Raw genomic sequence first — 22,937 nt, forward strand, 5'->3', positions numbered from 1 at the left:
AAGACCAGCATCTATCCCCAGATTTGGAAAAGAGCCATCATCAAACCTTTGCTAAAAAAACACATTCTCGACCCCGCTGACACTAAGGGGTCCATTATGATGATGGGCGGACTTAGTCCGCCCGCCATCACATCGGGACCCGGGACAGCCCGCCATAAGGGCGGGGGTCCCGATCAGGGCATTAGGATGCGCCCGCCACACAGGCGGGCGCATCCTGTATGGTTGCAAATGCGGCGGGCAGAGCAGAAATCTCCGCCCGCTGCTATGTGAAAAGTGCACGTTTTGCTTTTCAAAGTGCAACATGACAGGGACCGCGCGGTGCCTGCCATGTTGCACTTTGAAATGCGGGGGGGGTACCATTGGTACCCCCTATGTGCAACCCCCCAAGCCACGGACTTCCAGGGGGCCCGTAACGGGCCCCCGCAGGGAGTCTCCGCATGCCTTTGCATAGTGAAAAGCACATTGTAGTATGGCGGGCGGTGTCTACAAGACACCGCCACCATGTTACAGGTTTTCCGCCCCGGCCGCTAGGCGACCGGGGCGGAAAACAGGCGGGCAGTGTTTCGCACCGCCACGGTCCCCTCCGCCATCCTAATATGGCGGAGGGGAATTGTGCTGATGATGTCGGGCGGATTTCCTCCGCCAGGCTGGCGGTGGAAATCCGCCCGACATCATAATGGACCCCTATGTTTTATAGACCCATAGCCAGCCCACCATTTCCAGCTAAGATCTTCGAGAAGGTCATGAATTCCCAGCTATCTAAATACATCGAAGATCACAATCTCCTGGATGACATGCAATTCGGTTTCCGCAAGGGCCATGGAATCGAGACAGCGCTTATTAAGGCATCAGAGGAGATTAGGATGATACTGGATCGGGGGCGCCACTGTTCTTATTCTGTTGGACCTCTCTGCAGCATTTGACATGGTCGACCATGCTACCCTGATCGACCGTGTCACAAACATTGGTATAAGACATACAGCCAGAGCCCTCCTGTCCTCCTTCCTCACCAATCGACCCAATCAGTGAGTCTCGGCACTTTCAACTCTTCACAATTCGCCCTCCCGTGTGGCGTCCCACAAGTACCCTCACTGAGTCAGAGACTATTTAATATCTACGTGTCGGACTTGGCCAGAGTCATCAAAGCACATGGGATGGGTCTTAAGTCTTACGCTGATGACACACAATTAATGCTTGTGGTACATAATGATGGAGGGGCAGTAGCAGCCAATTTCCAGGAAGGCATGTTGGCCATCAGCACATGGATGGCCAATAACTGGCTAAAACTTAACTCTGAGAAAACAGAGGTAAGGATTTTTGGCAAACTGTCGCCATGGTGGTCCCCTTCTTGGCGGCCGTCCTCATTAGAACCCCATCCTCTTCTGGTATCTAAGGTCAGAAACTTAGGCGTCATATTTGACGACAAGCTGTCCTTCACACCTCAAGTCAATGCTGTGGTCTCATCTTCATTCTATAAACTTAGAATGATAAAGATGCCCTTACCTTTTTACCACTCAATGCTTGAAAGACCCTAGTAAGCACCTTAGTCATGTCAACAATTGACTACTGTAATGGTCTCTTCATTAATGCACAGAGTAAAATACTCAATAAATTACAGCTGGTCCAGAATTCAGCGGCCATAATCTTATCAGGAACCCCCAAATACAAATCCATCTCTCATATACTTCGACATTATCACTGGCTCCCGATAAAAAACGCATCAAGTTCAAGGCCCTTTGTCTTGCACACAAAGCCATGCGTAACTCTGAACCTTTGTTCCTGAAGTAGGCCCTGGGTGCCTACATCCCTAATAGGGCATCACGGTCATCCACAGCTAATCTGCTAAGGGTCCCCCGCACAAAGACAGCCTTGTGGGGCGACAAGCGATTTACTGTCACCACGGCCAAGCTATGGAATTCTCTTCCTATCCACATCAAAGCTAGCCCAACCCTACTTGCCTTCAGAAAAATGTCAAAAATATGGCTATTCAGCCAATAGTCTCTGTATCCTGCTCGCTGTCCTCAGCACTGAGACACCCACGGGTATTTGCGCGCTTTACAAATTGTTTAGAAAAAAAATGTAAAAAATATTCAGCTAAATTAGCATTCATAACTAGACCCAACATTCCATCAGTGGCAATTAAAATTAAAAAGAATAAAGGAACTGGAAAAGAGATACGCTCTAAGATCAGGAGGCTCTTATGCTATGTTTTGTAGCCTATGGGGTGTTATGGGACAAGAAATAATTTAGTCAGTATGAAAGAAATGAGGGATGAGAGCAATATAATATTTATTGTCTATTATTATGATGAGGCTGTGTCTTATTATTTTTTTTAATTCTTTTTATTATAAGCAACATCAACAAGGTAACATTTTTCCAGTTGACATACTTTTCCATTAAAACCAGCAAGGTTACAGATCCAATACAGTGCTACATCGAGAATTATAACAGCGTATTCACGAACATAACCCTCTTATGCATGCATTCCGTCAGTAGTCTATCTTCGAGAGGTGAGGCCTCCGGGACCTCGGGACCTGGCGGTAAAGCAGCAAGCAGAGCATGCTTAATTTGAGTGTACCTAAATAATTCTGTGGGCGCTAACTCGTATTGTTGTTGAAGGTGTTCGAATGTCGCTACCTCCCCTTTATGCCACATGTCCCCCACCGTGGAAATGCCAATAGCGGCCCACTGAGCGAATCCCTTACTATTTCTAAGCCGTCCCAATTGCTTCGTATCCCAGAGGGGGGTGAGTTGGGTTATTGTACCGTGCCAACCCAGTTCAAATTGTGCAGCATGCCATATAGCAACTGTGTGCTTCGTGGGGCCTATTAGCCGCTTGGCGTGTGTCTTGTCATAGAGGGCGGATAACATATTCCCAGGTCCCAGTATTGATCTATCTGCTTTAAACGCCGGGTCCGCCTGGGGGCGTGTATCCACTGGTTGACTACTTTCAATTGTGCCGCCCAATAATGTAACTGTATATTCGGGAGCGCTATCCCCCCATCAAACCACCCGCGAACCAACTTGGCTTGCGCGATGCATGCTGGTTTTGGACCCCATAACAGGCTGGAGACCTGGGCCTCTATGGCTTTAAAATAACTAGGAGGCACTGGGAACGGTGTATTTTCCAATGAGTACACAATGTGGGGCAGCGCCATCATTTTAAACAGCGCTCCCTTACCCAGCAGCGTCAGCGGTAACGTCCCCCAATATGTCGTATCCCGTTTAAGGCTCTCCATCGGTGGCAACAGGTTTATTTTGAAGAAGTCGTCCGGGTTAGGCGTGATGTAGATCCCTAAGTATTTAAATCCATTGTTCGCGATCAAGAGTGGGCATTCCTTAGGTAGCAGCGGTGGTGGGCCGTGTAGGACATAGAGCAACGATTTGGACCAGTTGATAGTATAGCCCGACGCCCGCCCAAAGAGCTCACATGTTCAGGAGAACCAGTATGGAACGTCTGGGAATTGTCATATATAGTAAGATGTCGTCTGCGTGGCTGTGTCTTATTTTTTATACTGCTGATATGTTAGCAAATTAAATGAAATAACCTAACAGTTTATGTTTGACTTTCAGGCAATTATGGATGTGTATATGATTTCCTGTTTACTAACTCTTCCAATAAACATAAATGTAAAAAAAAAAAAGGTTATCAGCAGCACCATAAGATGTCACTGCCACCTGAATCACAGCGCTTCGAGGAGAAACCCGCGAGCCTTCTAGGCTCTGGGCACCCACGAGCCAGAAGAATAGAGGGCCAATAATGCAAAACAGATCCCTATGAGAAACTTGTAGCAGCATCCACCAGATGGGTGCTCTGGAAAAATGCATTATACCGAACTACTTCCATATGGCACACGCTTTCAGCAGAAGTCTCTGGGTTGGTGTATGTACATTTAGCCAATTCTGACTAACTGCTACACATTTGACCCTGCTTCTATATGTAAGCACTACATATTTTATTCTTTGTATCCCTTTGTAGTAATCAGTCAAAAGTCATGTAGTCAGCAGGTTATTGACACAAAGAGCTTCCAGACCCTTGGCATTCTCAGGCGCTAGGTATGTGCCATATAAATACACAAACAATTTTTAAAAAATTGCCCATGCACGCTCAAGCATTGAATGTTTTCAAAACCCATATTTCACGTCAATGACACTATACAATTGAATATTGTTGCCTAATATCCTTCTGGTAAATTCTCATTTTAATTTAATTCAACGTACTGCACTAAGGCTCCTTGGTCCGATTCCGGTCTCGCCAGGTAATTAGTCTGTAAGCATGACAATGCATATAAATTGTGCTTAAATCAACATTTCTTCCATGAAAACCCCCTTTGAAAACCAAAGAGAAGTGCTTAAAAAGTCAGAGGGGCATATTCACAAGGAGCTATCCAGAATTAACTGCACTTTATCGCAGCCAAAGTCGTGATAAATTTACCCTACCATTCACAAGCTGGTGCTAACAGAACCACTTTTCCCGCGATAGCAGCCGCAAAAAACATCACCACAGAGGACCCCCACAACTATCGCTAATGAGATGCAGAGTAGGCGTTCCCGTGACAAAAGCCGCGACAACACCACACCTCAACATTCACAATGACCAGACAGATTGACAATAAGAACACAAAACATGCGATAAAGCGCGGTAGCAGCAGGAATTTTACACCTGCTCTGACTTGGTGAAAAGTCGGACGGCAGCCTACACCACAACAGGGAGCCTGCCCAGGACATAATCGGAAGGGCAACATATGCCACGGAGCAACTGAACATGCAACACGGACACCCAAGAGGGCCACAACACCCACCTGGCACACCTCCCCCGACCACCACAGGGGCAGCGCAGACAATTACAGGAGCCCCCCAGGAAACGCACCTGCCTCACAGGCACAACATCTGACAATGTCATTGTCCACTACAGGCTGAAAGGGAAAACCATCCTAAGCATCCAGGCGATCATCGCCTAACACGCCTACGGTACCAACACAGCGGACAACCAACATCCCACCCCACACCAAGCTGCTGGCCGTGCACTACCTGTTGGCCCCTGGAACAACCCAAACAACACCCGCTAGAGCCGGCGGAGTCTCACAGCCATCCACATCCAAGACCCCATGCCTGTCCTGGACATCACCATCATCCTGGCACCCCAGTTCCTGTTCGGCCAACACAATGCGCAGGAACCACTGGTGACCATCCACTGCACACATGTCCCACCTGTGCTCCCTGGTAACACAGCACACAATCAGCGCAACAGGAAGCACAAGTCACACATCAATGTGCAGGCAACATTCGAACACCGTGGGACCCTCACCAATGTCGCCTCCAAATACACAGCCATTGTGGAGGATCTCTTCACCCTCAAACAGTCCAACAGCAACCAGCCGTCCAACGAGCGCACAAAGGGAAATGCACAGCCCCTTGGCAACTTCCAAATTAACACCCCACTCACCTCAAATCCACAACCATACAATCCACAACTCTGGCAATGCACACGTCACAAAATCACAACCAACATGCACAACAACATGCCCACCCACCAGACACGACAGAACAACCCACAATGGTAACCTGGGCAAGCCGTGAACATGAGCCATCAACGGCATGGCACATAAGCCACACAATAGCCGAATGTGTGGAGAGGTGTCAACCAGGCATGTGTGTAGGATGCAGTAGAGCTATTGAAAATGGCCCTTTTAGCAGGGTTATCCCTAAACTTTTTGCTTTTTCTTTCTATTTTTTCCTGACCTGTGCGTGTTGGTTTTAGGACTCTGGGCACTTGTACCACTGCTAATCAGTGCTAAAGTGCTTATTCTCTGTGTAAACTGTGTTATGGATTGGTATTTCCATGATTGACTTATTTGATTTGAGTCAGTCCCTAGTAAAGTGCACTGTGAGTGCCAGGGCCTATACATCAAATGCTGTTGGTGGGCTGCAGCACTGGATTGTGCCACCTACGCAAACAGCCCGTAAGTTTTGCATTGCATTGCAGAGCCTGTGTGCATCCTGGGGCTGCCATGTCGACTTGACAAGTGCAAACACTTGCCAGTCCCTAAATCTTCTCTTTTCTACATGGGAGTCGCCCCTAAGGTAGGCCCAAGGTACCCCCATGCGCAGGGTGCATTGCAGATGAAAGGTAGGACATGCCCTGAGGTGTGTGGCATGTCCTGATAGTGAATTACAGCCTACTTCGTTTTTCACTATTGCATGGCTACCTGTTCCCCATATGCCAGAGTGGGCGGTTTGATGTTAACATCCTATAATCCTAACTGACTCAGGGAACATGGTAGAAATTCGAGTTTAGTATGCCTGAACTCAGAATGATAAAATTCATCTTTTAGTGAAGTTGGTTTTAACATTCTGTGTTTGAAAATACCACTTTTAGAAAGTAGGTATTTTCTGACCTAACCATCCAGCCTGCCTCTACTAGCTTGTGTGTTGTCTGTCTGGTTTGTGAGTGACAGGGTCTGGGGGAGACTCCAGGAGACAGGGTGAGTCAGCACAAGGGTGAATAGACGGATCACTGACATAATATCGAGGGACATAATATCGACTAGCAAAAATATCGGCGACAAAATATCGACAGACATAATATCGACTTTGTATCTACAAACAGGTAAGTACAAAAATATCGAGTAAAAAATATAGTTTACAAAAATATAGTTTATAAAAATATCGACTTTATTAAAAACAATGTTAAATTAAATTCATATTAAAAATTAATTACTAAAATATACTTACAAATGCTTAAATTACCTTATAATAATTAAATAATTAATTGAAGTAAAAATATATAGTAACATAATATAATTGAAAAATATCCAATATTATTACCGTAGGATAGCGGAAGTGTAAAAATTACTATTCCCACTCCAGAGAGTGCAACAGTAGGTAAGGCGTTGGATAGCGTAGAGGTAAAATTTACTATTCCCACTCCAGAGAGTGCAACAGTAGGGAAAGCGTTGGATAGCGTAGGGGTAAAAATTACTATTCCCACTCCAGAGAGTGCAACAGTAGAGAAAGGGTTGGATCGCGTAGGGGTAAAAATTACTATTCCTACTCCAGAGAGTGCAACAGTAGGGAAAGCATTGGATAGCGTAGGGGTAAAAATTACTATTCCCACTCCAGAGAGTGCAACAGTAGGGAAAGCGTTGGATAGCGTATGGGTAAAAATTACTATTCCCACTCCAGAGAGTGCAACAGTAGGGAAATGGTTGGATAGCGTAGGGGTAAAAATTACTATTCCCACTCCAGAGAGTGCAACAGTAGGGAAAGCGTTGGATAGCGTAGTGGTAAAAATTAATATTCCCACTCCAGTGAGTACAACAGTAGGGAAAGTAGATACTTCATATATTATTTAAAAAATATATATATATATATTAATATCTATAAACTTTTTTATTAAAAGTAATAACCAATGTAATATAATATAATAATTAATTAGTTACAAATACTAATTTAAATTAATCATTACAATTAGTTATCTATTAATACTAATTATTACAAATTAACAATTAATTATTTAGTAATTAAAAAGTTACTTAACAATTAAAATCTAATAAATACCCAAAAAAATTAACATATGTAATTAGTTATAATTAATTTACTTCCCACCCTATTCCCTTATAAACCCACAACCCGCTACAGAAAATAAATTAGTTAAATTAACATAATTATCAATTAATCAATTAAATAAAATTAATTGCCAATTAACATTTAATTAATTACAAAATAAAAATTAATTAACAATTAATTATAAACAAATATCAATAAATACATTTACATATTTAATTAATTTTAATTAAATTACTTCCCACCCTATTCCCCTATAAACCCACAACCCGCTACAGAATTAAATCACGCAAAATTTTAATAACATTAAATTAATTAATTAAATTACATTATAACATAAAGAAACACTTTTAAACCATAAAATACACTATAAAAAAATTCCATATTATTAAATTATCGATATTTTTATTGACCTATATTATGTACTTCGATATTTTGACTATCTATATTTTAAAATTCGATATTACATTACTTACCTTCAAAACGATATTTTTGATGTCTATATTCTGTCCATTCGATATTTTGTCCAGCCTATATTTTGGACTCGATATTATGTCCATTCGATATTTTTTAGTCGATATTTTGTCTGTTTACCGAATAGACACATCTACACCTAGATGGTTGGGAGGAGTAGCACCTGGGCCTGAATAGGGCTGGGCCTGCCTTCCACAATGCTGGCTCCATCTCCTGTGGTGCGTCTGAGGACCCTGGCCCACACTGACAAAGGAAGAAGGTGCACACTGGCAGAATGCACCCCAAACTGGTTTGAACTAAGTCCAGTTCCCTCTGCCTTCAGTGGACAAAGGAATTGCTGGTATAAATATCGGGCCCTTACCCCAAGACTTTAGAACTCGCTGGAATCAAGGAACCTGATAAGAAGAAGAGCTGGAAGAGCTGCCAGGAAGAGTACTGCCCCTTTGCTGTGTTGTTGCTTTGTAGGCTTGGCCTGCAGCTGCTGCTTCTGCGTTGGGCAGTCAAAGGACTGGATTGAACTTTCTCTACTTGCGCTAAGTATCTCCAAGGGCCTGAAACTGAGCTGGCCTCCTGTTAAGAAGTCTCAGGGACTGCAAAGACTTCACCAACCTCTGGGTACCGCTACTGGAATCGCTGTTTCAGTTGCCACAGAGAAGAGGGAATTGCGACCGACTCTGTCACCGACTTCGTCGCTGGCCTTGTGTCCTGAAGGCACCGCAGGCCGCACCGTCTCGCCCTGTACCACACGCCTTGGTCTCACCAACGCCCATCTGCACGATCGTCACCGAGCCACTGCCTACATCCCATCGAGTGGCATCGCAGCTCCCACCGCCTCGCATCACTTTGCTGGCGTGGTCTCACGACACGATCGCCTCTAGCTCGACTCCCGTGAATGCCTCGTCACGCACAGCTCTCCGGCTCCGCCAGCACCAATTTCCGCCAACCAACTCTGTCGCTTGCATCGCAACCTTCCAGCACTGCATCGAGCACCGCCTCGCCCTGCACCGCACGCCTTGGTCTCACCCACGCCGTCTGCACGATCGCCACTGAGCCGCTGCCTGCACCGCATCAAGAGGACACCGCGCCCTGCACCGCTTCCTCTTTGCACTGTAACCACGACTGACGCCACGACCGGTTCTGTCACCTGCACTGCAACTGCCAGCACCACATCGAGCACCGTCTCGCCCTGCACCGCCAACCTTGGTCTCACTGAGGCTGTCTGGATGATCGTCACAGAGCCGCTACTCGCACCTCATTGAGAGAACACCACACCATGCACCGCTTCCATTTTGCATCACAACCGCGACGGATGCCGCGACGGATGCCGAGACCGACTCACACCTCCATGTGGGCTGCACTAAGAAAAATATTGTTAACGAGTCTGTTCATGCTGTTGCCGGCCCATACCGACACAGTCAGCTTGAACTGCAAGACTCTATTGTTTTCAACATCGCAGTAGGCTCGGACCGAGCTACTGACTCGTACTAACTGTTTTTTCAACGTTTTTGTTCCATTTAAAGACATCTGGTGAGTTAACTATTTTTAAAGTACTGTATTGTGGATTTTTTATCGAATTTGGTCTTGTCTTGAGTATATAAAAATATTGGATATTTTTCTTAACTGGTGTGGTGTCCTTTTGTAGTGCTTACACTGTATTACCGTTATGTGCAAATGATTTACACACTGCCTCTAAGATAAGCCTGACTGCTCATGCCAAGCTACCAACAGTGTGGACAGGGGTTATTATAGGAGTGTAACTCCCTTCTCCTGACTAGAGTGGTGGTTTCTGCCTGGATTCGGTGCAAACCTTAGCCAACCAGAAATCCCATTTCTAACATGAACCGTGATAGGGAGAGTACACAATGCCAAGAGTGGCGGAAAAGTACTGAACAAACCGCAGTGTGCAGAACACACCCATATCCACGTCGACAATACACCTCTGGTGAATGGAGTGTAGTGGACAGTGAATGCAACCATGTCACCCCAGCCAGTGTGGGTCCTTGCGGAAATGTTGCCTGGTACGCCCCACCCGTAAACATGAGCAGAGTGGGATGGGCCGGTGTATGCCAGGCCAGCGTAGGGGGGTGAATAAAAAACACATAGCCCTGGGTGTTGTCCTCTTGTGGAAATCCCAGTATCTCTGCCAGGGCGGCACCTCCCACCCTGCCACGAGGCTGACGCCGTCCTTGTTAGCAGAGTTTCCTGAGATCCCATGCGCCTGACATACCGCAGCCCGCAGGACCACAAACCTGTCAGCCCGACCCATACGCAGCCAGGTCACACTGATCAGCATCCAATGCCAGCATGTGTCATGGAGGGCCCACCACGTGCCAGTGTAAGCTCCAAGCCCGAGACTCCCTTTGATGAGTGAAGCATAGTGCCATATGCGCTTCTTGCGACACATCCTGCCACAAACCCTGTCCAAAGCCATACGTCGAGCCGTGCTGCCACAAACCCTGTCCAACGCCATATGGTGAGACGTGCTGCCACAAACCCTGTCCAACGCCATCCGGCGAACCATGGATGAGGGACCAGGGCAATCCTGGGACCTCTAGGTCTCACATCCAGCACCTAGTCGCTAATCACGATTGGCTAAGTCCATACCAGTGGACGCACGGAGAGGAATAAGAGGAAGTTGCGGCTCAGTCCGGACGAAAGCTGGGTCACAGTCACGGAGGTGATCGGGCACGTGATGCCACTGAACCTGAACTCTGCAGGCCGTTGGGGCCACCAACCTATGCCGGCAATAGTAAATTTGGAATATAACTTTGAGTATGCAAAGGCTGATTACACATCATTGCATACAAGGGGAGGCCTAAGAGGATGTCGCCTTGCAACTTGGCGGAGCGAAAAGGATAATCGTTACGGAGGTGTTCGTACACTATCGACAACTGTCCTGATGTCACTAGCACTGTGCATCGCGAGCCAAAGACACGTGGCTGTGGGCCACTGCTGACCACTGCCTACGGCCTACACTGTGGTCCAGTAGGTCACAGAGTCATGATTCAGCAATGGCGGAGTCCATATCAGTGTACTGGCATCATCGCAGTCTGCATGCCCACTCAGCCCCAGTGCCACTACGTCTGTTCTCCGACATTCATGGACACTCTCTGGGTGAACAGTGGTGGCGTCTGAGCCTATGGGACTAGGGGACAGTTTTCATCCCCATATAGCTGATACTGAATTGGTGGTGGCAAGGGGCTTTCGCATTCCACTCCTCCATTTGCAGCTTCCTGATGAAATCAAATCTTTCGGCGTCTTGCCCTGGAGGACACCTTCCACTGTCCCCCGAAACACTCAGAAACATACACCTCGGACAATGATGTTTACCCGCTCAGGTCGCATGGCTCATCCGACTGCACCACAAGTCACCGTCCCGTGGCTGGGTGCCTGTGACGGCCGCAGTGCATCCGGGGCCACTAACTCTGTGCTTGTCAAGTTCGGGACCCCTTCTACGGAGACATAGGCTGTCCCCTGAGGCGTGGGCCTTGGGCTCATCAACACCATGACTCTATGGCCTTGCGCTGTACGCAGCCTCCGGGCACAAATGCATCCCACCAGGGCTCACACAACAAAGCGAGTCCAGACCAGCTCGGACGATGTATCACCGCAGGAGGCACACTCCACCACCGCAAGGATCACCTTCAAACGCCATCTGCCAGAATTATAGCGGTGGTCCTGACAGACATCGTGGTTGCTAAGGCCTGTCGTGGCTGCCATCATCGGCCTGTTACCATTGCTCAGCACTCCAGGTGCCAGTGACTCTGTGCACCACAGGCCATTGTCCGTAGCTGACTGTGCTTTGTGCTGTGGAGCGGTTACACAGGTATGTCACCTCAAACAGTGTGGGGGCCCTGAGACATTGATGGTGAAGATGATGCAGGTCTGACACACCCCACTACATCTGCATCAGGAATAAATCGTAGGTACACAATCCAAGACTTTTTCTGCACATGGGCGCGCTCATCTCTAGTGTCCACAGCCCAGTGCACTGCGACTCACGCACACTTCTGTGTGCATGTTTGCTGTCCTCTGGACTTTATCCAGATCACCCCATGTTTCTCATCAGTTGACTCTGTATTGCATGTGTTTTCTGTTTGCGTTGCACTAGTGTCCAATGTCCAAGTGGTTGCCAATACCAGACATTCCTTGCGGAATGGCTTACACTCACCCCACAAACATCCAGCACAGGCATCACTGAACATGTGGCCCTGCCAATGAAGGGGCCGGACGCACGTGCCTGTAGCCAGTTCAACATGATCTCTGCGTGTGTCCCTGTGGTCTTGTAGTATGCATGTGGTCCCTGGGCCCTACGACTTTACATTGTGCGCTGTACCACGGATGCATTGCAGATATGTCACCGGAGGCAGCGGGTTGAGGCTTGGACATGTAGCTTTGTCGTCACCCACTCCATTTGTGAGGGGAGTGGCCAGGGCCATCGTACACACAGCCAACATGGGTGTGTGACTGCTAATTGTGCACCCCTGGGTGTGGTTCTTTGCTGTACATCTGCATCTGCATGTGTCTCTATGGAAGCGTCGGTCTTCTTTGTGGGGTGTGGGTGGGCCCTGTAGGGTGATAGACCCCTACGAATGTGTCCTGGTTCGCATTCCATGGGTTCAGTCCCCTCCAAAACCTTTTGGCGTGTTGACACATGCCATTGGGGTGCCATGTGTGGGTGGGTGAACTGTTGTGAGCCAGCTGTGCCTGCGGGTACTTCCTGATGTGTGGTTATGTTGCAGGCTCGGTGTTCTCCTCTGGGTATCTTGGCTGTCTGGGTCCTGGTGGGGTTGCATGGGATACCCATGGGCTGTTGTAGGGCGTCAGTGTAAACGGTGTGGTGGTCCTCTCCGGCATCACTGATGCGTTGTATAATGTGCTCTGCTGCAGGTGTTGTACTCCCCTCTGCGATGTGAAGGAGAGGTGCGTGTTGCCTTTGTGTTGGCATATATGTTGGCGCATTGTACTAGTTTGCATGCAGACTGTATGGCGATGTACATTGTGTCTGTTTGGGGGGTGCTGGATTCCTCTGCGTGTGGGTCAGTTGCTGGTAGTGTTCGGTCACCTCCGTGATGCTGGTCTTGTTTTCTTGCGGTCTGCACCCTGTCTTCTTCTCCCTCTTCTCCGACCCCGTTGTTCCTTGCTGGTAGTCTGTGGGGGTTGTGGGGTTCAGGTTAGGCTCTGCGCTGGGTCAGGGTGCATTCATGTTGCTATGTGCTTTGGCTTGTCTCTGGTGTATTTTTACCGGGGTTTTTATGGTGCATTATCCTGCCAGACGCATGGCATTTGCAGGCCTGTGGCCGGTTTTAGCTACTTTTTGTGCAGTGGTTGGCCTCATCGCATGTTTTTTTGCATTCGCGTATCGCATTTTTGTGGTGTGGCGTTGATTTTCACGCGGACATTTGCCACGCTATCTGGTGTCTATCGCATGCTACCGCCTTGTTGTGAATTCCACGTTGACACAGGGTTATTTTCCCCTGATTGGCTGCGATGTTGAAAGTTGCATTACGCTAGTCTTGCGGTAGTTATCACATGTTCTTGTGAATATACCCCAGAGTTTTTGCTAATATCCCAACATTTGATAAACATATTTTAAAATGTTTCTATTTTTCACTACAAAAAGCAAATAATACGTTTGGTTATTAACCTACCGATAAACATTTTCCACCTCGATAAAAGCTATATGAATCTACTTTACTAGTTAACTGTGCCTATAGTACAAATACAACAGTGCTGGCTGTGGCGTGTATTGGTCGAGGAAGGCTGTATCAAGGTTCTGGTGACATGCACAGTAATTAACCTTGTGGTAGGCATCATGTCACCAGAATCCATTTATTCGATAAGCACTATTGTTCCATAACACGGAATAGTGCACACCCTTCGCTCTAAATATACTGTATGTTTAAATGCTCTTTTACCATAGCGTATTATAAAACTGATGTTAGGGCAGGAAGTTTTATGGAATGCGATTTTACACTTTTGAATTGATGAAACAAAGTAAATGTACTGCTCCGAGCTATTCAGCTACCCTCTTTTTATTTAATAAGCGCTGCGGATTGATCCAGTACCCTTCTCCATAGAAAATTCCATTAATATGAATTTTTAGTAAATTGATTGTGGGTCCAAGTTAGAACTAAATAATTGAGAAATAGTTTAAAAAAAGTAAATGGGCATGTGACAGGGAAAGAACCCGTCATTTTATGGATGAAAATCGTTCATTTTGGCACCAAACTACGGCCCCATGTACAAAGTGTTTCATTGGTTGGAAAACCTCAGGTTAGGTAAATTGGAGGGTTTGCATCCGCTAAAACACTTTTTGAAATGTAGTAAACCCAATTACCAATTCGGAGAAGGTTTTCTGGAAAATTAAATGGAATCAGTGTTTGAAAGGGGCATGTTTAGGGTGTCCCTTCCAAATACTGATACCTTATTGTATGTATCAGTGCTTTGCAACCAAAATTTGGTTGCCAATTCATATTTTACCACTGACTCAAAGGAAGTGGTACCCCATTCGCCAACAGGAAAGGGCCCCTAAAAAACAACTACCATTTGTGAAGGTTGACAAAAACGTTTTTAGGAGTAGGGTGTGGTCCATTTTATTTACGGCATTCCTTTTTCCTTTGAGGAAAACAGGCTACATATTAAAAAAAAAAGATTGCTTTATTTAAAAGCAATCACAAACATGGTGGTCTGCTGATCAATCATACCAATTGTAATGGGGAACAATTTGCGAATATTGATAGGGAAGGTTCATTTGCAACCCACTACAATTCTGATTTTTGTGAACCGACTTATTAGTACATACGTCACTTCACACAATCAAAAATAATTTGGTAGAAGTCAGTGAGCAATTGGCGACCATTACAGAAAGCTGGCACCAAGGTGGGTGTATTTAAAAATAACAGTGCCCAGCGTGGGATGTTGCCAGGGTCGGACTGTACTATAGGGCAATCAGGCAGACCCCAAGAAGCTGGTCTGACAGGTCAGTATGTGGAACATTGTTTTGGCTGTTTGTGGGCCTGTTTTATGGTCTGCTGGGCGTTGTTTATGTTTCGCTTGCGCTGTACTTGTGACATCTATTGTATTGAATATATCATAAAGGGGTCTTACATCCCGCCCACTTGCTTTCCTTGCCGTTTATCTGAGTCTTCCATAATTGGCATAGCACTTACTCAGTGTGTCTTTACAAGTTCGAAGCTTCCCCAAATTACAAAAACCGGGCACTTTTTCTGCTTTCTAATTCATTAATATGGCCACTTTTATTTTAGTGCCTGGACCTATTTTCTGTCCCAGTCCAGCCCTAATGTTGCGCACTTCTTCAGGCGTCGCAGAGGGCGCCGTAACAGTGTCTTAGGAACTACTGGGCCCTAGAGTTATAAATAAAAACAATGTCATTTTAGAACGCTAAAATGACACACATTGTTCTACCAGCACTGGCTGAGAAGGTTCTATTTTGTGACACACGTGCCCATTGTGCAGAAGCGAAATGCCGTCATACTTCAGTGAGGATAGCCAATGGCTGAAGGAGGCTACGTTGGGAGGAATGAATGTGTGAATGTCAGACAGACCAATAAATGCAGGCCACTAACCAAAGTTCCAATATGTACCTATGAATTTGAAACAAAACAATTGTCTGTCTCAAAGGCCAGACCTAACAATGAATCTACAATTCTTACTTGGGCAGTGTGCTGATTTTCAGTGGCAAGCATCTCCTCACAGATTTCCATCAGTATATACACTTCGAGCATGCTGTGGCTGAGCAGTGCATTCCAAGGCAGGAGGCACACTCTTCTAGTGTTGGGGCAGTTTCTTCGGGAAGGTTGGGCTATATATATATATATTTTTTCTTTTCTAGCTTGTTGCACAACTCATAAAGAAGTATTGCCAATGACCCTCCTCCTACCCCCCTAGTGCCTAGCCATCACTAAAAGTTCTAAGTCAGCTTTTTAAAAGCTAGAAGCATAATGGGCCTGGCTCACAGATGCACAGACACACCGTTCCCTCTAGTGAGTGGCTGCTGTGAGGCTCACAGATGCACAGACACACCGTTCCCTCTAGTGAGTGGCTGCCGTGAGGCTCACAGATGCACAGACACACCGTTCCCTCTAGTGAGTGGCTGCCGTGAGGCTCACAGATGCACAGACACACCGTTCCCTCTAGCGAGTGGCTGCCGTGAGGCTCACAGATGCACAGACACACCGTTCCCTCTAGCGAGTGGCTGCCGTGAGGCTCACAGATGCACAGACACACCGTTCCCTCTAGCGAGTGGCTGCCGTGAGGCTCACAGATGCACAGACACACCGTTCCCTCTAGTGAGTGGCTGCCGTGAGGCTCACAGATGCACAGACACACCGTTCCCTCTAGCGAGTGGCTGCCGTGAGGCTCACAGATGCACAGACACACCGTTCCCTCTAGTGAGTGGCTGCCGTGAGGCTCACAGATGTACAGACACACCGTTCCCTCTAGTGAGTGGCTGCCGTGAGGTTCACAGATGCACAGACACACCGTTCCCTCTAGCGAGTGGCTGCCGTGAGGCCTTCAGGTGGGTAGGTGGACCTGAGGTCAGCTGCCAGGACAGTGGTGCTGTTCTGGGCCCCTGGTTGGACACAGGGTACAACAATGCAGAGGCAAGGGATTTTACATCAGAATAACCAGTGGTGTAGCTTCACGGTGGTGTTTGGAGTGTTACACCCCCCTAATTAATGTATTTTTCTGATGAAAATTTGGGTACAGATACTTTCAGTCGGGTATGGTGAGGTGGCTGACGGATTTCACCTAGGATTTCTGCATGTGCACACTGACAAAAAAACACACACTCTCATCTCTGTTTTGAAGGTCCTAAAAAATGTTGAGAAGTCCCTATCATGCACCCTGCTTGTCGTATAATGTATTTTAACATTATAAGCCAACATGATTGTCAGAAAATCTGAAGCTCACAGCCTCCTAATTTTACTGGCCAAGCTATGCCCCTGGGAATAACGTGTGCAAACACATTACCTGATATAAATATTGTGCTATAAATATTGTCCTGATGGGTGTAGATATTCTGTTATTAACTCCCAGTGTTGCAATCAATTTGTAAAACATATTTTGGACTGAATATTTGTGGCAGATTGTACTTCTACATACAATATTCTGGTACCCTGCCATCCCGGGGTAGTGGCTGAGCTTGCTGTGCTTCTGCCGTTGTACAAATGACGGGGACATGGCCGCTCTGCAGAAGTGGGTGTTGAGCAACCACCGACAGGGTAGCTAAGAAGGTACCTCAAAGATGTCTTGAGCCAGACCTTGGAAATTAGAAAATATTCTAGGGTATTTCTGATTTCTAACCATCATGAGAAACCTCCTCTTCCACATGCCATCGGCCCTCCTCTGTGCACATCCTGGTGCTGAGGTGGGCCAGACTGCTTTTTGATGCTGTCCATCTGTGTCCACCATCCACCCCTTTCATTGGTCCATTTCCAAATCTGTTAACTTCTGCTCTGACTTAGACTTTAATCAAGATCTCCTTTTAGCTCTACCAGCACGTCCAAAAGCAACACATATATGGAGAGGGGTTGGCCTAACGGCTAAGGCGCTCGACCTCGGACGTGCTCGACCTCGGACGTGGGGATCTGGGTTCGAGTCTCGGTAACGACGCCAAAAACCCCCTCTGATTCTGGGCAAATCACTTAATCTCCCCATGCCTAAATAAAAAAATGAAAGTGTGTCCTCATGTAACGTAACTGGTGCTATGTAAAGCGCTCTGATAACTGATTCGGTTCGGTTCTAGTTCGCGCTATATAAAACTCCCAAAAAAAAAAAAAATATATATATATATATAGGCATGAAAAGTCCCTCTTCATCTGTCCTTTCCCTACTCTTCAAGCTTCAGTCACTAACCAGTCCTATAACAGGATAAATTCAAGCATGTGAACCTATGAAAGATGCCAATGCTGGAGAACTGGAGCTACAGGTGAGTAACATGTTTCCTTATCACACATTTGGTTCTCTGACTCTCTTTCCACATAACTAGGGGCCAGATGTAGGTAGGCAAATACCGGTCGGTAACGGCCGAAATTCGGTAATTTCGGCCGTTATCGACCGGTATTTGGAAAATGAGATGAAGGTGGGCATTTTACTGATTCGGTAATTTACCAAATCGGTATTTTAAGGAATCTGTAAATTACCGATTCCTTAAAATACCGAATCGGTAAATTACCGATTTTGCTATGTAGGGAGCACTCAAATGAGTGCTTTTCCCCTTTTAGGATTCGTTATTTACCACCAACTACAAGTTGGTGGTAAATAATGAAAACCTTGGAAAAAGCATTTTTTTTGCTTTTCCAACAGTGCCATGTTGCAGACATACATGCCCTTAGGGCATGTATGTCTGCAACATGTGCACCCATACATAATTGAGGGGTGCAACAGGGTGCCAATGCTGGAGAACTGGAGCTACAGGTGAGTAACATGTTTCCTTATCACACATTTGGTTCTCTGACTCTCTTTCCACATAACTAGGGGCCAGATGTAGGTAGGCAAATACCGGTCGGTAACGGCCGAAATTCGGTAATTTCGGCCGTTATCGACCGGTATTTGGAAAATGAGATGAAGGTGGGCATTTTACTGATTCGGTAATTTACCAAATCGGTATTTTAAGGAATCTGTAAATTACCGATTCCTTAAAATACCGAATCGGTAAATTACCGATTTTGCTATGTAGGGAGCACTCAAATGAGTGCTTTTACCCTTTTAGGATTCGTTATTTACCACCAACTACAAGTTGGTGGTAAATAATGAAAACCTTAGAAAAAGCATTTTTTTTGCTTTTCCAACAGTGCCATGTTGCAGACATACATGCCCTTAGGGCCCTTAGGGCATGTATGTCTGCAACATGTGCACCCATACATAATTGAGGGGTGCAACAGGGTGCCAATGCTGGAGAACTGGAGCTACAGGTGAGTAACATGTTTCCTTATCACACATTTGGTTCTCTGACTCTCTTTCCACATAACTAGGGGCCAGATGTAGGTAGGCAAATACCGGTCGGTAACGGCCGAAATTCGGTAATTTCGGCCGTTATCGACCGGTATTTGGAAAATGAGATGAAGGTGGGCATTTTACTGATTCGGTAATTTACCAAATCGGTATTTTAAGGAATCTGTAAATTACCGATTCCTTAAAATACCGAATCGGTAAATTACCGATTTTGCTATGTAGGGAGCACTCAAATGAGTGCTTTTCCCCTTTTAGGATTCGTTATTTACCACCAACTACAAGTTGGTGGTAAATAATGAAAACCTTGGAAAAAGCATTTTTTTTGCTTTTCCAACAGTGCCATGTTGCAGACATACATGCCCTTAGGGCCCTTAGGGAATGTATGTCTGCAACATGTGCACCCATACATAATTGAGGGGTGCAACAGGGTGCCAATGCTGGAGAACTGGAGCTACAGGTGAGTAACATGTTTCCTTATCACACATTTGGTTCTCTGACTCTCTTTCCACATAACTAGGGGCCAGATGTAGGTAGGCAAATACCGGTCGGTAACGGCCGAAATTCGGTAATTTCGGCCGTTATCGACCGGTATTTGGAAAATGAGATGAAGGTGGGCATTTTACTGATTCGGTAATTTACCAAATCGGTATTTTAAGGAATCGGTAAATTACCGATTCCTTAAAATACCGAATCGGTAAATTACCGATTTTGCTATGTAGGGAGCACTCAAATGAGTGCTTTTCCCCTTTTAGGATTCGTTATTTACCACCAACTACAAGTTGGTGGTAAATAATGAAAACCTTGGAAAAAGCATTTTTTTTGCTTTTCCAACAGTGCCATGTTGCAGACATACATGCCCTTAGGGCCCTTAGGGAATGTATGTCTGCAACATGTGCACCCATACATAATTGAGGGGTGCAACAGGGTGCCAATGCTGGAGAACTGGAGCTACAGGTGAGTAACATGTTTCCTTATCACACATTTGGTTCTCTGACTCTCTTTCCACATAACTAGGGGCCAGATGTAGGTAGGCAAATACCGGTCGGTAACGGCCGAAATTCGGTAATTTCGGCCGTTATCGACCGGTATTTGGAAAATGAGATGAAGGTGGGCATTTTACTGATTCGGTAATTTACCAAATCGGTATTTTAAGGAATCGGTAAATTACCGATTCCTTAAAATACCGAATCGGTAAATTACCGATTTTGCTATGTAGGGATCACTCAAATGAGTGCTTTTCCCCTTTTAGGATTTGTTATTTACCACCAACTACAAGTTTGTGGTAAATAATGAAAACCTTGGGAAAAGCATTTTTTTTGCTTTTCCAACAGTGCCATGTTGCAGACATACATGCCTTAGGGCCCTTAGGGCATGTATGTCTGCAACATGTGCACCCATACATAATTGAGGGGTGCAACAGGGTGTCAAAGTGAAACCCTGCCACCCTCCAATGTTTCCCCCTTTTACCGAATCGGTAAATACCGATTCGGTAATTGGAATTCATTCCTATGGGCCTCCAGGCCATAGGAATGAATGGCAATTACCGAATCAGTATTTACCGATTCAGTAATTACCAAAACTTACCTATTCTGTAATTTTTTCAGTAAATTACCTACATCCCATTTGTCTGTTCTTAAATACCGAAACAGTATGATTCGGTATTTAAGAATCTGTAATCTGGGATTACCTACATCGGGCTCTAGGTCTCTCTGCAAAGTCCATATCACCTTTAAACAAATATTCAATACAGAACAAGCAGTTAACTAATAATTATAAAAGTGCCCGACAGAAGGTAATAGGAAGAAAGCAGGATGTGGGAAAGAAATTAATGCAATATTGGAGTGCAATCGTATCGTGTTTGAGCATAAAAGCGGTAGTAAGAAGGTTAACTCAGATTTAGGAGAAAAAGGATAAAGTAAATTTAGAAGATTTGATGAATGTGAGTATTATGAAGTAGTTTGGAGGGGTGGCTCCTCGATTGGAACAGAGGAGCGTTGCCCCACTTGAGTGCCCCCCAAATCCCCAGAGATGAAAATAAAATGGTAATATATTACCATTTTATTTTTCATCATCCCAGCCTGAATGTAGTAACGACAGAGGCTGGGGGCTGCTGAGTGGCAGCAGGGAGGAGTGATGGGCAGAGGGCTGCCTGTGCACTGTTTAAAGTGCGCATGTCTCTTTGGCAGGCCGTCTTGCAACAGCCAGCCAGACATGCACACTTTAAACCTCTCAACCCAGCTGTCTTAGGACAGCTGGGTTGAGAGCAAGTGCAGGCCTCGAGTATGCTGCTTAGAACTGAGAGAGGCTGCTCCCACCAACCAGGGTGCTGCTGTCATGCTGGTTAACAGCATGAGAGCAGCACCAGGGTTGGTTGAGAGAGTTTGCTGGGGCCCGCATTGCAGTCTCAGCAGGAGAGATCGGAGTTGCATGGACCTGGTAAGTGTTTTATTTTAATTCTTTTTTTTATTTTATTTGTGCGCACCCATCCATTTGACCACCCTCCCCAGTAGATGCCAGCCGCCACATAAGGTACCTTTGTTTAATATTGAAATCTTATATGTTATTGTTTCAGTGTACATGCTCATTTAACCAGATGCAGGTGTCAATAACAAAGTTCATATTTTCTTTTTCAGCTGTCCCGTGCCTTCCACCTTGCGGTGAGTACTGCTCTGTTTGTAAGAGTTTTCAAATTGGCTATCAATAGTGTGGCTTCTTTTTGCCATCTGTGGTTGATGTGGCTGGTTAGATCCCTGCACATATTACTTGACATTGTTGGAAATATCCATTTATCTAAGACATAGGTATTCACAAAGATTTGCTGTCATATACTCTTGCAGTGCTACTCACTTAGTTCTGAATTTCAGTATTAAGTCAGATTGAACCCAGGAGTACCTCTGTCTTACTCTTGGGGCTCGATAGTAAGCCAGGAGTACTACAAGAGTAAGTAAAACCTCCTCTCAGCCCAATGTTTACAAATCCGGCCCATGGTTTCTTGTTGTATTGTGAATGGGTCACAAACTACTCATTGGAAGTAACGTAAAAAGGAATCTCCAACACGATCCAAAGTCACGGGCAGATTTACTACCACTTTGTGACAGGTTTGCATCACAAAAATAAAGTCTGGGGTGCCTATCATGGATGGTACATGGGCATTCCCATGCAATCACCCATGGATTTTTACACAAACCCCTATGTAATAACATGCTAGAATGGACTGTGCATTAAAAATGGTGCCTTCTCGGAGCAAACGTTTTGTTGCAGTAAAGTTTTCTTTTCTCCTGTCATTTTACAACTTTGCATGTGTGCCGTAACACACAACACATATGCAAGGTGGGAAAAGTCCCAAACTTTTACAAAGCATAGTATATTGTACTAGAAGGGTAACCTTCCAATGCAAATTGTATGCTTGGCATCTTGATCACACCCTTGCAATATGGTGCAAAGGTCTGCATTCATGCAAGATAGCCTAAAGTCCACCAGCACTACGGCAGAGAGCAACAGCACCATATCTTAGTTCATATGGCACTGTTATTCTCTCTATTTCATGCCACTTTGGTGGCTGCACTGCACTGCAAAAAACTTTGTATATTTGTCCACTATATATTTAAATGTTAAAATTAAAATGGTGATTCCCTCAAGCATGCAGGTTATTTCCACTTTCTTTCAGTGCCTCATATCCCCTGAACATTACACCTATATGTTTCCTAATCACACCACACCATCCATCATGCACAGTTAAGTATTTGCCTGTGTAACTGTGACGCCAGAGTTCTGGTCCCAGTTTATCAGTTTGACCAATATTTACAGTCCTGGGGAAATCCCTTTCCTCTATCGTCCCATACACCTTTATCTGCAGCAAACTCTAAAACAATATTCAGAATTATAATTTGAATAATACTTCTTCCCACATAGAAATA

At 45.6% G+C, this 22,937-nt stretch overlaps 1 protein-coding gene across 1 annotated transcript in view; it reads left to right on the top strand.

The window, feature by feature from the left end:
- SPACA6 (sperm acrosome associated 6) overlaps positions 1-22,937 on the top strand; it is a 247,875-nt gene that overhangs the window by 104,723 nt on the left and 120,215 nt on the right. Inside the window, exon 5 of the mRNA XM_078653885.1 lies at positions 21,654-21,677. Within this exon, the coding sequence (XP_078510011.1) occupies positions 21,654-21,677 (24 nt within the window). The remainder of the gene's footprint in view (positions 1-21,653; positions 21,678-22,937) is intronic.

The sequence above is a fragment of the Lissotriton helveticus genome, chromosome 7 (genome assembly GCF_964261635.1).
Source record: "Lissotriton helveticus chromosome 7, aLisHel1.1, whole genome shotgun sequence".
NCBI lineage: Eukaryota > Metazoa > Chordata > Amphibia > Caudata > Salamandridae > Lissotriton > Lissotriton helveticus.